Below are 15,075 nucleotides of genomic sequence, written 5' to 3'. Positions count from 1 at the left end.
CTCATTACATCAAGAGTGCATGTACACCTATTAGCCTCGACTCCAACCTTTCTTCGAACTACACTAATAGACAAGCCTATGTATGGAGCATGCGCAGTGCAACATGGGGCAATCCCGGGGACAGACCCAGGGGAATTCCCCGGGACAACCCCGAATTCAACATTATAATTAATTTTAAAAAGGCTATGAATTTCATTAAGTGTTCATTCGCCTGTATGACTTTTGTGGTTTGAAAGTAAACTCTCTGCGCTCCCTCTTTGAAATGCCAGGACATGGTGTAGCTCGCAGCAATGTCAAGGACCCAGGTGTGTTCGAAAAGTACCAGTGCCCTCACTGCAAACTACTGTTGAAGGATGCCGTCCAACCTGTTTGCGGTCACTGGTTATGTGAAAGCTGTGCTGACGAACTGCTTGAGTCTTCGTAAGTTCTATTGTATAGATAATGCATAGAACTACCCCCTACAGCTCAAACTAGTTAACAGTTAATAGCTGGATAGTTTTGTAATCGTAGAGCACGTTCATATACACCCATACACCCATTTTTCACCCCTCACAACTATACTAGCTCACCAAAGTGTCCTCGGCCTGACTGCCTTGAAGATCTTAACGCAGACGCAAATGAGGGAGCAGAGGTAAGTTTTCATTTTGTAGTAAAATAGCTTTTAGAGAGGATATTCTATTGTCAGACCATGACAGGTCATGTACACGTGCACATTCACACATGTAACAAACACACACACACACACACACACACACACACACAAACAGTACTTTCCGGATCGGTTTGTTCGGCGTGAGATCGAGGGGCTGATAGTAAGCTGCAGCAACCGCCCGGAGGGGTGCCAGTGGGAGGACAGGCTGGTGAAACTTGATGATCACCGAAATATCTGCTCATTTGCCATCCTAGGTTGCCAGTGTTGCGGAAAAATCCTACCAGTAGACCAAATAGAATCTCACAAACTGGTCTGTCCAAAGGCATTAATGAAATGCCCACTTGCAGAGTTTGGATGCCAACATACTCAACAGGTAAAGGTACTAACTAACTACAATGTAATAGTAATTTAACACGGCTTATCTTCATGCAGATAACCAGAGAGGAGCTGAGGAAACATATTGCTACTCATTCGTTGGAACATTTCGAAATGCTGGTTGATACCTTACAGCTTTTTAAAAAGGAAACCATGCATCATATTAAACCGCTTATCCCCCAAGCTGACGACGACAGCAATGCAACCGGTCAAGATTTTGGTCGAATGTCAGATGGAATTGAGAGAGATTGTGCAGTACCGAAAGTGGTGAAATCGAAGGAATTTCGAGCAGTTCTCCCAAACGTTCGAAGAACAACTTATGATGGGCTAGAGAGAGATTATGCTGGAGAGAAAAAAGCTTATCAAGCAGTATTTGCAGATGGTCCAGGAGTAACTACGGACGGATCAACATATGGCGGCCTACCTGACAGGAATGCACTTGAAGTGCACGCTGCTACTACTTTCAGGAATTCTTCTGCTACTACTTTGAAAAATTCTACTTCAGTATTGGAGGCAAAATTTAATGCTGACCTAAAACGAAAAGATGAAGAAATAACTACCTTGCGAAACAACATGACAAAGCTTGAGAAAGCAATGCGATCCAAACATGCAGAGTTCGAAGATAGAGATTTCCGATTGTCGCTAATTGAAAACAGTAACCATGACGGCAATATGATCTGGAAAATCCCACAGTTCAGTCAGAGGATGGCCGATGCACAGAGTGGCAGATACACCTCGATTTTTAGCCTTCCGTTCTATACAGGACGATACGGCTACAAAATGTGCCTTCGATTGTACATTCTGGGAGACGGTATTGGAAAGAACACTCACATGTCGCTGTTCTTCGTGATCATGAAGGGAGAATTTGACAACATTCTACAATGGCCTTTCACATCCAAGGTGACCTTCAAGCTGATCAACCAGACAGGGAATAGGGACATCATCGACACTTTCCAACCAGACCCCATGAGCAGCTCTTTCCAAAAGCCAAAGTCTGATATGAACATTGCTTCAGGCTGTCCAAGGTTCGTGTCTCACACTGAACTAAAGAATGGCGGCTTTATTGTTGAGGACACTGTATTTGTCAAGTGCTCCATTGACTGTGCCACTGTTAAGCATCCCTAGCTGCCGTATCAGACTCTACTATATAGTTAGTAAGTTAGTATATATTTCGGAGTGTATATAAAGTTACCTGCACATTTATTGGGGGTTCAAAGGAGGCTAGACCAAGTAAAAATTGCAAACTTCTCATGCAGACTACCTCAAGGCTGGAACCACTTGACCTTAGCTAATTAAGGTCACTAATTGGATTTATTCAAACTTCTCTACTTTAAGCTTAGTTTTTACTTTATTTTCAGGGGGGGGGGGGGGTCAAATTTTATTTTTGCCAGAAGAAGAGAGATACAAGTCTCAAAGCCAGCTGTGCCAGGACCTCGAGAACAAGCCGCTCATGATATCGAGGCTAGTACAAGAGCTAGAGCAAGACTTTTGATTGTATCCTGCTTAAGCTTCTGAGCAAAATTGGCGAAAATAAAATTTGACCCCCCTGAAAAATAACGTTTTAAACTTACAGACACTAAAAACTAGGCTTGAAGTAAGGTTAGAGAAATCCAATTAGTGACCTTAATTAGCTAAGGTCAAGTGGTTCAAGCCTATAGCTGAAAACGTTATTTTTCAAATTTATTTTTGCCAATTTTGCTCAGAAGCGGAAATACAAGTCTCGAAGCCAGCTGTATGTTGAACTAAGCTTTCAGGCACAGGCTTGAGTTATAGTCTGTAAGAGAGATTAAACTAACCCAATTAGTCCCTTAATTAATTAGCTGGTGCAATATCTATAACCTAGAGTGCCCGAATCAGACTCTTGGCAGCTAAAAATAGCCAGTGCTTGTTGGCAGGTAACACGCAATTGAACTTTGACCTGTGCGGTTGGAAGTTTTGGGTAATTAAGGCATCCTCACTTGTTCTAGTACAAATCACGATTAAAAGCCACATGTGGTTTCAATCAATCTTTACCCAAATGGGAAAAACATATAAATTTTCTATACTTTCAGGATAGTGCAAAATTTCCTGTAGACTTTCCTTTATGAGTCTTACACATGTCCTGAACTTCTTCAGGTTTGGTAAAGGAAACTATACAGAACATTTTGCACTATCCTTTGTAAGTAGGTTGCAGAACAACTTACATTTTCAGGAAATGTGCAGATTTTAAGGCATGCACTGTAACAGGAAATTTAAATATTTTCCCTGTGAAAGGGTCACACAAATAGGCTTTACAGCCTCTCCAGGTGCTCCCCCGTTGCACAAAAAAAGACACAGAAATATATCGTTTGCATGAGGTGACGTCTAAGTGCTGATGCTGACTTAAAGAGGTATATAGTGCAGCTTACCTATATAGTGCAGCTTACAATGTTTGAGGGTAAAACGTTACACTGGAAACAGCTATTTACATTGTATGAGTATCTGTAGCAGTGCTTGCAGAGTAGTGATATAGGTGGTGTGACTCCTTGTTGACTGGTTATACATGCAATGGTTCTTGAAGCACACGCAGTCCATATTGTGGAATGTCTTGTACGTTTGGCAGTAGGAGAGGAGATTTCTTCTATTCTCAAGCGTCAACCATGACAGTGAGAGCCGGCATTCATCATAAGATTTGCTCCAGCTGTGATTCTCTTTGTTCCAATTGGCCTCAACCCATCATGCTGCTCTTTTTTGAAAGAAAATTAATATATAAGCATGTTTTCTATAAGCTTATTATATCTCTTCAAGTGGGGCAACCAGACTGGGGCTGATAACTCCATGCAGGTGTGCATGGGAGTACAAGGGCTGTGAAGGCTCTTGATTTGGCTAGCTCAGATGATTTATGCATGTTACGCCTCAGCAAGTTTAAAAATTTGGTTCGCTTGGTTACTTGGTCTCTATGTCAATTCAAGGTACTTGAAAGTTTGAACCTATATCAACAACTAATAACTACCACAATTCCAACCAAGGTTGGAATATTGTTGTGTATTTATAATTATAGTTGATAGTTGGTGATGGTTTTTTTTGGGAAGTACACATCATGGTCTTACATTAAACTTGAGCTGCCACCTGTTAGACCATTTAGTTAGTTTGTTACTTTATTAGCCGCCCCTTCTTGTGGAAGATAACCCGGAGTGAGGTGTGGCTCATTCAATCTTAATTATTATTGTGTGCCTTTGTGTTAAAATGCTCAAAATGCTCATATATATATCCACTTTTATGCATGCCCCCTGACTTGTACAAGTGCCCCGAGATTCATAATTATGCCTGCATGCAGTGCAGGCAGCAACCACGAAAATATTATCCCACAAAGTGACTATTGTTCATGAAAGTTTTGCCCCCCAAAAATTACCGGCTATACAGTATAATTTTTCGTGCATTGTGCGCAGCAGGGGTAGAGGGATTTGTGTGCGTTTTGGTTAGGCTCTGATGGAATAATAATGGTAAAGATCATTACATTAAGTTTTGCATAACAATGTTTTCATGGCAAAAAATGGCTGAAGGTGAATATTAATTCATGAATCAGCCGCCCTTCTTTTAAGTGAATATTATGGATCAGTTCAAGCCAGCGAACTGAGAATCATGATAATTATATATTAAATGTCTTGAGTCAGTTGTGTGTTGTGTTTATTTCTATGTCTTAACTTTAATTTGTCATATTAATTTTGTTGGGAATTAATCAGAGAATAATTTTATGAGAATTAGGCACACTTTTCAAGATTAAAGAAATAGTTATCAGGGCGGCCTATGTGTGTGTGGACACAAAAATGAGTTGTTTAAGCGAACTAGACACGTACTTCATTGACTGCTTTAACTGCTAATGAGACAGGATATTTGCGTTGAGTTTGCCCCCGGAAGTTTTGTAGTCAATTATGTCTTCATTTATGCTTTATGTGGTTGACAAGTATGCCAAGGACTTCTATAGAAAATGCTAAGTTGAAACTCTACAGCATATACTCGGAATCCAATGGTATATGAAACTTCGAAGCTAAGACAAAATCACAAAACCATTAAGTAAACCTTCGACTTTAGAAACTTGGCAATTTTCGAAGGTGAAGCACTGTTTTCTTAACGTTGCTTTCTATAGATTCTGAAATAATTATAATTAAGGTCATTACGGTAAAAAGTTTTTGCTGCTGTGCAAAGAGCTCACACTGTAATTTGTTATGATATGTATAATTATATGTGCCTATAGTTGCATGCTATTATTATCATTATAGACATGAATGCCAGCTTCAAATATAGCATTCGACACACTGTGTAGATAATTTAACGTAGGAACTTTCCAAGGTCGAGTTGCAAACCAATCTTGTATTTATTCTTTATCAGATTGCAGTATTTGGTTACATTCTAGTCTCTGGAATCGAGGCTAGTTACATTCTTGTTGTTAGCAACTGCAATGCAGTATACATGTATATTCATATATTCATATTATGTATATTCATTCACTATGCTGGGGTAGTATACCGTAGAAGGGGGTTTAGCCGTGTGTTTGTAACGTTGTAATGATTCCTTTTATCCTGGCTCAGCCATTCACAACTCCCATCCACGTAATCAGACAGCTAGCTGTCTCTACTATAGCTATTATGCAATTTTTTCTACACCTGTCTAATAGTATACTCATGCAATTTTTTTTTCTGCGTTATTCATTTCTATGTCCTTAAGGCATACACCAGGCAACATTCAGGCAATTCGTTGCCACTGTACACTGTATGCAATGGTTGTAAGCAACGAGCAAATTTGCAAACAACTGCAGGCAACTCATTGCATACAATACTTAATTTGTACTCATAATGTAGCAATAACCTAGACTGGCGGCGACAGCCGCCCGAGCGACTGGCAAACTGCCTATCAGTCACTCGTCTCAGCGGAAGTGTAATAGATCGTATGACACTACTAAACATGAATATCGTTATAGATAATGTGGTTAAATTTTGCTATGAGATTCAGCTACTATGGAATGCACTGAATCCCCTGAAGTGTACAATTACAGGGCTAATATGACGTTGAGCAATCTGATAGGCTGCAATGCTCGTTGCAGCTGAGACGAGTGACTGATAGACAGTTTGCCAGTCCCTCGCGCTACGCACGCCAGGGGCTGTCGCCACCAGTCTAGCAATAACCATGCATTAATTTTTTGCTCTTTCAGCTCGATACCTATATAGCCTCGGTCCCAGGTCAATTTTTATGAGACAACTTGGCTGGGAACGAGGCTACTCGATGTAGGTGGTATCTCTGTAGTAGTGTGGGGACATTAATCTGGACAACAATTTACAACACAAGTACAGTGAAATGGATATTCATGTACGTTAATTGAACATGCGTTTTTACACAGGTGTTTTAACACACACGGTACCCTATAGTATATCGAACCAGATGAAGGAGGTACGACAAAAAGTGATAAGAACATTCCATGCATGTATATTCTTTTTATATAGCCGATTCTAAGTTGCCCTTTAATTTAGGGTAGATATAAATCAGTCTGGTAGTATCAAAAAACAAGTTTCCAGTATGGACATTAGTGCATTTACACAAGTACCAAGTTTGAACTCTGTTGTGTTCGTGCACCGCGAGCAGCGTGCGGCAGGCAGTTCAAGATTAAATTATCAACCATAGATCAACTAACAGTATGCACAAAACATAGACAGTAAATACTAAGACAACAAAGACAGTGGAGCAGAGGTTCCCATGCATGATACTGTACAAAAGGCGCCGCTAAGAACAGGCCACCGGGAGAGCACAAAGCAATAAGAGAGACCTATATAAAATTAAAGAAGATATAAAGTACAGTATAAGAACTCATGCAAGTACCATTAATAGTATATGAACAGGCTAAGAGCGAGGCCATGCAGAGTTGAAATCTCCCTGGTATTTTCCCAGCCCTGGAGGGGGAGGAAGTGCATGCATGAATCATCATTCATTGTAGTAAATTTTGTACATGTATTCATAGATTATACTACTATTGACAATTCCTGGTACTCTCCCTGGTACTCTCCCTGGGTACTTTGACAATGTTTATAGGCTAGGTGCTGGGTATAAAAGCCAAGGCTTTAGCTGTTTTATATCGCTACCGTACCACGCAACATACAGATATAATTATATCCACCATGCCTGTGCCTAGACACATACACAACGTTTCTCGAGGCACATCCAAGGATCCAACACTGTTTGACAAGTACCAGTGCCCCTACTGCAACCATCTCCTGAAGGATGCTGTGCAGCCAATATGTGGTCACTGGCTGTGTGAATGCTGTGCTGATGAGCTGTTAGCAGAGAGGTAAGTAGATCTAGGCCAATGTATGTGTTTTAGAACTGTCATCATCACATTTTATCATGTTACAGTTTACCGAAATGCCCCAAAGTTGACTGTCAAGAATTTCTGAAGTCAGACGAAGAAGGAGCTGAGGTAGGTCCACGTACATGTACACTAAGAGCAACTGAATTTTAAGAACAAATTGGTCACTGAGCACTGAGCAGGAACTAGCAAATGTTTTAACTACTGATCTCTCCTCTGCTCTGCAGTGTTTTCCTGATCGATTTGTGAGAAGGGAGGTTGAGGGAATGATTGTCAGTTGCCCTCATCAACAGAAGGGATGCCAATGGGAGGACAGGCTGGCAAAATTGGAAACTCATCTCAAAGCGTGTGACTTTCTTTCAGAAGAATGCAATCTATGTGGTGTTGTCTTGACTGCTGACCAAATTGGATCGCATGGACGAGTTTGCCCTAAGGCATCGATGAAGTGCCCACTTGCTGAGTATGGATGTCGCCACACCCGCACAGTAAGTATAATAGCAAGAATAATCATAGGGCTATAAATTACGACATTGTATCTTTGATTTTCAGATGACAAGGCAAGAGCTAAAGCAACATGTTAATGATCATGGATTGGAGCATCTTCAGAGCGTTGCTGATGCATTAAAGCTTCTTATACCGAATTACCAAAGTGGTGATAGTCTTGATGATGCAACTTGTCAGAATGTGTCTCTCTCACGATGTGGCGATTTTGTCGAGAGGGATGGAGCTGGTGAAAACAGTCAATCCCTTTACAGCAAAGGAAGTAGCGAGAAAAAAGGACCTGTATTTCAAGCTGTTGTTGAGGACCCTGGTTATCACTCTATGCACGGCCTGACTGGAGGACGAGTTGAAGATCAGGAATTTTTACATGCAACTGCTCTTGCACAAATGGCTAAGAAGCTCAATATTGAGCTTGATACTAAAATAACAACTGTTTCGAGACGAAAAGACGAGGAAATAGCCACCCTTAAGAACAAAGTGATGAAAATGGAGAGATCAATGCAATCAAAACATGCAGACTTCGAAGATAGAGATTTTCGACTATCGCTAATTGAAAACAGTAACCATGATGGTAATATGATCTGGAAGATCCCACAGTTCAGCCAGAGGATGGCCGATGCACAATCAGGCAAATACACATCCATCTTCAGCCTTCCATTTTTTTCAGGACGATATGGTTACAAAATGTGCCTTCGATTGTACATTCTGGGAGACGGTATTGGAAAGAACACTCACATGTCGCTGTTCTTTGTGATCATGAAGGGAGAGTTTGACAACATTCTACAATGGCCTTTTACATCCAAGGTGACGTTCAAGCTGATCAACCAGATGGGGAATAGGGACATCATTGACACTTTCCAACCAGACCCCATGAGCAGCTCTTTCCAAAAGCCAAAATCGGATATGAACATTGCAAGTGGTTGCCCTCGATTTGCTTCTCACACTGAATTGAAAAACGGTGGTTTCATTGCTGATGACACCGTGTTTATCAAGTGCTCCATTGACTGCAGTTCCATCAAGCACCCATAGTCATTACCTGGTAGGTAATAAGAACTCCTATATACAGGCTAATATAATTGCCTGTGTGGAGGGTGCTTGGGAGGGAGTGTTGCTCGCCTGGTGCATGCCGTGCATGCCAAAGAGTGGTTGGACTCTATTGGGTCAAAATTAATATTTTTTTGTAGTGCAGCATTTTTATTTTACCTCTACCATGTGGAACAATTTAATCAATGATGTGCACCCTAGCCTGTCAGTTTGTGTTTGTCTTGTCAACAATTCTGCTACATTGCATCAGAAGTACCTGAAGGTACCATACTAAAAGCGCAATAAAAAAAAGTGGTCTTAGAACCACAAAAAAGAGTACGTGGTGCTAGCAGAAATTTCTTGGCGTGGGGGGGGGGAAGTGGCGCTAGCTACAGTTTCTGGGCACTGAAAATCATTTGTTCGTGCGGCCACAAACAAAAGAGTGGGGCTGGCTATGTAAAAAGAGTGGCGCTGAACTTCGTGTTTGTGCTGCAATGTGATAATTTGGGGTTAGTGTACTAGACATGATTGAAAACATACAATGCCATTCCGTATTCATACCGCATACCATAAGGAGATACCCACCCATGTACACAACCTAGGGGTGTCCCCTGGGAAACTCCCATAAAAATCTAAATCTAGATCAAGATCTAATCTAAATTTGGCTGCAGGTAAACAGAAGATGTAATGCCTTGAATAGTTCTAGATAAAGAACAAGATATGTCTAGAGAACTCTTTGATTATAATGAAGACTTTTTCTGTCAACGTGAAAATTGCAGCAACCTGTTGAAAGATGCTTTCAAGACAAGCTGTGGACATTATCTTTGTGCAGACTGTGTAGGAGAAACTGAATACACGGCTACAGCATTGAAAAGGTGAGCATGCAGCTCAGACAGCAACTGTCTGTTTTGTTTTGTTAAGTGCAGACCTTGTGTTGGTATAATCACCTACATATACCGTCTTATACAGTGAATGATTTTCCATTGGCGCACAAATTGGTACTGATATTGGAGTGGCACTTAGCAATAGAACGTAGAGTACTAGTATATAGCTGTTTCCACAAGGCTTTCATAGATCAGTTGTATGTAGAGCCTCAATTAAAGGCCGTGTTATAATCTATTTTCTAATTTGTGAACTTCTATTAGAGGGCGCTGTATAGAAGAAAGACGATAGAGCTATATCTAGATAATTATAGTGATTGTTTTATGTGCATTTTCATTTGTTCCTGTACAGACAAGCCCTATGCCCTATAAAAGACTGTGAGAAAAGGTTTCAGGTGGGTAGAATAATTTACAGGAAATTCGACTGACCTTAATTGATCGTTTCAACTCTTTTTATAGTATTCCAGTGATGAGCATTTGTGTGAACAGATACGCCAGTCGCATGTGTCGTGCTTAATTAATGGCTGCAACTGGAGTGGAACCTACACAGCTTACACTGTGAGTCAAACTTCAGTAGAATACAGATCATTGTTTTATTCATTGCAGGACCACATTGACGAGCACCCGCCTGAAATTTGTGAGGTAAGTGACAATAGTTTGTGTATACTTCATAGAGACTTACGAAACTCACTGTAGCATTGCAGGGTTCATTTCAGAATATTTCCAAGAGGGGGCAAAATGCTTAAACTCAAATTTTAAAGGGGGCACCATAATTTCTATGCTATGTACCTAAATTGATAGTTGGTGACCTTTAACTAAATCCAAATTGTCCATCGGGGGCCATAATTTGTCATTTTGCTTTTTGGACAATGATAATCCATAAGCGTATGATGTGCTATTAGTGTACAGCAATTATAACCCTGTATCACATCCAGTGCACGTCGTCAATGACGACGTATTGTGTTCAAATAACGGCCACGGCTGAAAATGTTAATAAAACTACAGAAATCTGGTTACTCGTGCGATAAGGGATTAGTAGCACTCTTAACAAGTACTAGCAATTAGCACTCGGCTAAGCCTTGCCATTGCTTGTTACTCGTGCTGTTAATCCCATATCAGTGGCGTTTCTAGGAAATGCAGTAGGAGGGTGCTGAGAGCACGCGAAAAATGTATACGCCCATGCACGTTTTTAAGGTGTGTCTCAATCATTAGATGTGCAAAGCTTTAGCTTTCAATCTGAAAAGCTAGTGCGAAAGGGCGGCAAATTAACCATCAAAAAGCATCAATACTGGGTTTTTAATCTTAAATAAAATTATATTATCTACAGCCAGTCTCAAAGAAGAAAGCATCGCACATTCTTGTGAAGATTAAAGACAAAGAAAGCCTGGATTCAACTGCCCAGCAGCTAAGACAGAATGCTAACAGTCTACTTCAGCGGGCCAATAGCATTGAACGAATTGCTGGTAGTGCTGGCTATGTTGAGCGCGTGAGTGCTGACTCATTAAAGAGGATCCAGGCTAATGGTGCAGCTTCCTCGAACAACAGCTTGAAGCGAGCAGGTATAGAAATGTTCTTGGATGAAAGGTCTCACACCCTGAATGCTCAGAGAGCAGATACTAAGGTGTGTCTGATTGAGTAAGAGGAAATGTAATCATTTTGTTTACCTTGTATATAGATACACTTTGGGATCAGGCCAGAGAGGGAAAATTTGCCAGTTCAACAAGCTGCCAATCGAGAGAGCACTCAAGATCAAATGGTCATTGGAAGCACTGCCTATACTGCTCCCCAGCCCCTTCTACCTATTGAATCAACTCAACTGACCTCCCAATTGAATTCACTTGGCAGCTTTACGGTTACCCCTCTCTTTTCACCTGTGAGGGAACGAGGACCAAAGTTCACCGATTCCGCTGCAGCAAGTCCGTCTAGTCCGACCAAACTAAAGCCTGTAAAGTGCCGTGGAAAACCCCCCATGGTTCCCGGGAACCCTTTTCAGACTCCATCGCCTCTGACACCAATCACTAACTCCTCTGCCATGTTCCCTGCCCCACCCCAAGCTACGCCAGACATACCTCCCTCTAAGGTACCACCATCTGCCCTTCTGAAAGCAGCGGCTAGAAAGATGTCGTTTGGTCCAGATGCCACACCAAAGAAGCGCATTCTGCCACCTGTAGTTGATGAATGTTCTGAGTGTAAGGATAATAAAGAGAGTATGAGAATCTTGACTGCTCAGAGTACAGAAATGTTCAAAGTTTTGACGACTCAGATTAAAATGAAGAAAACTTTCTTTGATTTGATTAAGAACTGTCATTGCAATCGCAGCAAGGAGAACGAGGAATCTTTTCGAGGCCGTCTCAAAACATTTTGATACTATTTTGCAAGGCCGGTAGCTTCACATTGAAGTCATCAGGTATGTATGTCTGTATCATAATACCTATAGAGCTATTTTTGTGTGATCTACACCGTTGTTTTGTGGCATATTTTTTCGCTGCCATTATTAATTTTATTGGCATAACTGTCATACATGTTGTAATCTACCCTTTAACTAATTCATCATTCTATCATCGTATGTTAAGTATTCATTCTCACTCATTGTTTGATCCTGCTTGATTCTTGATTTTTAAAAAATTCATGAAGTGAACATCACTCTTATGGAACAGATGTGAATGATGCACCTGCTGGCGAGCAAAAAGTTTGGGATATATACTCGATCTATAGTTAAAAGTTGCACTGTTGTTTTTCTGAGCTAGAATGTATTGTACAGAGGGTTCAGTATTCACAACCATAAATATGTATCTATGCTCAATAGGGGGAGGGGCTGGTAGTTTGTTGAGATTTCCCTGGGTTCTACCCCTAACCATAGATTGAAGAGTTTCAATCTATGCCCTAACCTATACCCACCGGCCTGATGAGTATAAATAATTATGTTTTTAATTCTGGAATAAAGTAGTTGCTTCATGACTTCCACTTTACAAAATCCAGCATTCTAGCAAGTCTGTATCATGCTAAGACACAAAGTATCTCGAGGTACATCCAAAAATCCAGCACTGTTTGACAAGTACCAGTGCCCCTCCTGCAACCATCTCCTGAAGGATGCTGTGCAGCCAATATGTGGACACTGGCTGTGTGAATGCTGTGCTGTTCAGCTGTTAGCAGAGAGGTAAGTAGCCCCCAATGTATGTGTTTTAGAACTGTCATATTATTTGTATTTACTTCTACAGTTTACCGAAATGCCCCAAACTTGACTGTCAAGAGTTTCTGAAATCAGACGAAGAAGGAGCTGAGGTAGGTCCACGCTATAAAACTAGAGCAACTGAATTTTGATAGTCTAAGAACAAGTTTGGTCACTGAGGCAGCAACTAGCTGAATGTTTTACCTACTGATCTCTCCTCTGCAGTATTTTCCTGATCGATTTGTGAGGAGGGAGGTTGAGGGGATGATTGTCGGTTGCCCTCATCAACTGAAGGGGTGCCACTGGGAGGACAGGCTGGCAAAATTGGCAGCTCACCTCAAAGCGTGCAACTTTCTTTCAGAAGAATGCAATCTATGTGGTGTTATCTTGTCCCCTGACCAAATTGGATCGCATGGACGAGTTTGCCCTAAGGCATTGATGAAATGTCCACTTGTTGAGTTTGGATGTCGTCACACTCGCACGGTAAGTAATAGCAAAAAAAATCAGTGCACTAATTATCTATTGTATCTTGATTTTCAGATGACACGGAAAGAGCTAAAGCAACACGTTAGTGATCATGGATTGGAGCATCTTCAGAGCGTTGCTGGTGCATTAAAGCTTGTTAGATCGAATCACCATAATCTCGATGAGGCGATTGGTCAGAATGTATTTCTCTCACAATGTGGTGATCTTGTCGAGAAAGATGGAGCTGGTGAAAAAGGATTAGCTGTAATTCATGCTGTTGTTTCTGGTAACAATCAAAGCGAGGACACAGGTCATTACTCTGGTCAGACTAGAGGAAGAGTTGAAGACCAAGAATTCTTAAATACAACTGCTCTTGCAAAAATTGCTAAGGAGCTCAATACTAAAATATCTACCCATTTTAGCCGAAAAGACGAGGAAATTACCACCCTTACGAATACGGTGGTGAAAATGGAGAGAGCAATGCGATCAAAACATGCGGAGTTCGAAGATAGAGATTTCCGATTGTCGCTAATTGAAAACAGTAACCATGATGGTAATATGATCTGGAAGATCCCACAATTCAGTCAGAGGATGGCTGATGCACAATCAGGGAAGTACACCTCGATCTTCAGCCTTCCATTTTTTTCAGGGCGATATGGCTATAAAATATGTTTGAAGCTCTACATTCTGGGAGACGGTATTGGAAAGAACACTCACATGTCGCTGTTCTTTGTGATCATGAAGGGAGATTTTGACAACATTCTAAAATGGCCTTTCACATCCAAGGTGACCTTCAAGCTGATCAACCAGACAGGGAATAGGGACATTATCGACACTTTCCAGCCAGACCCCATGAGCAGCTCTTTCCAAAAGCCAAAATCCGATATGAACATTGCAAGTGGTTGCCCTCGATTTGCATCTAACACTGAATTGAAAAACGGTGGTTTCATTGCTGATGACACAGTGTTTATCAAGTGCTCCATTGATTGCAGTTCCATCAAGCACCCATAGTCATTACCTGGTAGGTAATAAGAACTCCTACAGGCTATATAGTTGCCTGCATGGAGGGTGCTTGGGAGTGTTGCTCGCCTGGCTCGCCTGATGCACGCCGTGCATGCCAGCCAAATGGTTGGACTCTGGTGGGGTCAAAATAAATATGCTTTTTATCGTACAGAATTTTTATTTCACTTCTACCATGTATATAGAACAGTTTAATCATGATGTGCACCCTGTCAGTTAGTTTGTGTTTGTCTTGTCGAACATTGTGCTATAATTATTGCTATAATTATTGCATCAGGAGTAATGAAGGGAAGATACCATGCTATTTGTTTCAAAGTCTTAGAGCCACAAAAAGAATGGTGCTAGTTCATGTTGGGGGGGAAAGTGGCACTAGCAACAACGGCGATAAGCTAAAAGAGTGGCTCTATGTTTGTGCCACGGTGGCCACAAGCAAAAGAGTGGGGCTGGTTATGCAGTGGCGCTAAACTTTGTGTTGGGCCACTTTGTGTTTATGTGGCAAGGTACATTAACAATAGTAGGGCTACGTAGTGTACATTTGTAACATGATTGCATTCCTTATTCACATGCACCATTAGTCTCATGAATCAGCCGCCGTTCTTTTGGAACATGAATCAGCCGCCGTTCTTTTGGAACCACCGTTCCAAAAGAACGGCGGCTGATTCATGAGACTAATGCA

The 15,075-nt window shown here is 41.2% G+C and overlaps 4 protein-coding genes across 5 annotated transcripts; all 4 read left to right on the top strand.

Annotated features, from left to right (window-relative positions):
* Positions 1-188: 188 nt before the first annotated feature.
* Positions 189-2,222, top strand: LOC135334652 (TNF receptor-associated factor 3-like). Its single transcript, XM_064529923.1, has 4 exons — positions 189-420; positions 565-631; positions 768-1,025; positions 1,085-2,222. The coding sequence occupies exons 1-4, from the start codon at positions 263-265 to the stop codon at positions 2,150-2,152; spliced, it is 1,551 nt and encodes a 516-aa protein (XP_064385993.1). The 5' UTR covers positions 189-262; the 3' UTR covers positions 2,153-2,222.
* A 4,856-nt stretch (positions 2,223-7,078) lies between these two features.
* On the top strand, positions 7,079-9,116 carry LOC135334653 (TNF receptor-associated factor 2-like). The gene is made up of 4 exons (XM_064529924.1): positions 7,079-7,322; positions 7,388-7,451; positions 7,568-7,825; positions 7,890-9,116. The coding sequence occupies exons 1-4, from the start codon at positions 7,153-7,155 to the stop codon at positions 8,868-8,870; spliced, it is 1,473 nt and encodes a 490-aa protein (XP_064385994.1). The 5' UTR covers positions 7,079-7,152; the 3' UTR covers positions 8,871-9,116.
* Positions 8,742-12,403, top strand: LOC135334659 (uncharacterized). Its single transcript, XM_064529934.1, has 7 exons — positions 8,742-8,880; positions 9,536-9,739; positions 10,098-10,140; positions 10,205-10,303; positions 10,352-10,387; positions 11,073-11,366; positions 11,421-12,403. The coding sequence occupies exons 2-7, from the start codon at positions 9,585-9,587 to the stop codon at positions 12,108-12,110; spliced, it is 1,317 nt and encodes a 438-aa protein (XP_064386004.1). The 5' UTR covers positions 8,742-8,880; positions 9,536-9,584; the 3' UTR covers positions 12,111-12,403.
* Positions 12,018-14,678, top strand: LOC135334654 (TNF receptor-associated factor 2-like). Of its 2 annotated transcripts, XM_064529926.1 has the most exons (5): positions 12,018-12,152; positions 12,725-12,902; positions 12,964-13,027; positions 13,140-13,397; positions 13,455-14,678. In XM_064529926.1, exons 2-5 carry the CDS (start codon positions 12,745-12,747, stop codon positions 14,388-14,390), a joined length of 1,416 nt encoding a protein of 471 aa, XP_064385996.1. In that variant the 5' UTR covers positions 12,018-12,152; positions 12,725-12,744; the 3' UTR covers positions 14,391-14,678. The 2 variants fall into 2 exon arrangements, with proteins under 2 accessions (XP_064385996.1, XP_064385995.1); XM_064529925.1 differs by lacking the exon at positions 12,018-12,152 and having other exon boundaries at positions 12,537-12,902.
* Positions 14,679-15,075: the final 397 nt, after the last annotated feature.

Source organism: Halichondria panicea, chromosome 4 (assembly GCF_963675165.1).
Source record: "Halichondria panicea chromosome 4, odHalPani1.1, whole genome shotgun sequence".
Taxonomy (NCBI): Eukaryota; Metazoa; Porifera; class Demospongiae; order Suberitida; family Halichondriidae; genus Halichondria; species Halichondria panicea.
The sequence above is the reverse complement of the archived record's forward strand: the minus strand, read 5'-3'. Positions and strand labels throughout refer to the sequence as shown.

What these genes read in the sequence shown, in the direction of transcription:
- LOC135334652 (XM_064529923.1), top strand. Translation starts at nt 263, where the DNA reads ATGCCAGGACATGGTGTAGCTCGCAGCAATGTCAAGGACCCAGGTGTG. An exon ending in GACGAACTGCTTGAGTCTTC is followed by an intron (nt 421 to 564) that starts GTAAGTTCTATT and finishes CAACTATACTAG; the next exon opens with CTCACCAAAGTGTCCTCGGC. An exon ending in GATGCCAACATACTCAACAG is followed by an intron (nt 1,026 to 1,084) that starts GTAAAGGTACTA and finishes ATCTTCATGCAG; the next exon opens with ATAACCAGAGAGGAGCTGAG.
- LOC135334653 (XM_064529924.1), top strand. Translation starts at nt 7,153, where the DNA reads ATGCCTGTGCCTAGACACATACACAACGTTTCTCGAGGCACATCCAAG. An exon ending in CAGACGAAGAAGGAGCTGAG is followed by an intron (nt 7,452 to 7,567) that starts GTAGGTCCACGT and finishes TCTGCTCTGCAG; the next exon opens with TGTTTTCCTGATCGATTTGT. An exon ending in GATGTCGCCACACCCGCACA is followed by an intron (nt 7,826 to 7,889) that starts GTAAGTATAATA and finishes TTTGATTTTCAG; the next exon opens with ATGACAAGGCAAGAGCTAAA.
- LOC135334659 (XM_064529934.1), top strand. Translation starts at nt 9,585, where the DNA reads ATGTCTAGAGAACTCTTTGATTATAATGAAGACTTTTTCTGTCAACGT. An exon ending in GAACCTACACAGCTTACACT is followed by an intron (nt 10,304 to 10,351) that starts GTGAGTCAAACT and finishes TATTCATTGCAG; the next exon opens with GACCACATTGACGAGCACCC. An exon ending in ACCCGCCTGAAATTTGTGAG is followed by an intron (nt 10,388 to 11,072) that starts GTAAGTGACAAT and finishes TATTATCTACAG; the next exon opens with CCAGTCTCAAAGAAGAAAGC.
- LOC135334654 (XM_064529926.1), top strand. Translation starts at nt 12,745, where the DNA reads ATGCTAAGACACAAAGTATCTCGAGGTACATCCAAAAATCCAGCACTG. An exon ending in CAGACGAAGAAGGAGCTGAG is followed by an intron (nt 13,028 to 13,139) that starts GTAGGTCCACGC and finishes TCTCCTCTGCAG; the next exon opens with TATTTTCCTGATCGATTTGT. An exon ending in GATGTCGTCACACTCGCACG is followed by an intron (nt 13,398 to 13,454) that starts GTAAGTAATAGC and finishes CTTGATTTTCAG; the next exon opens with ATGACACGGAAAGAGCTAAA.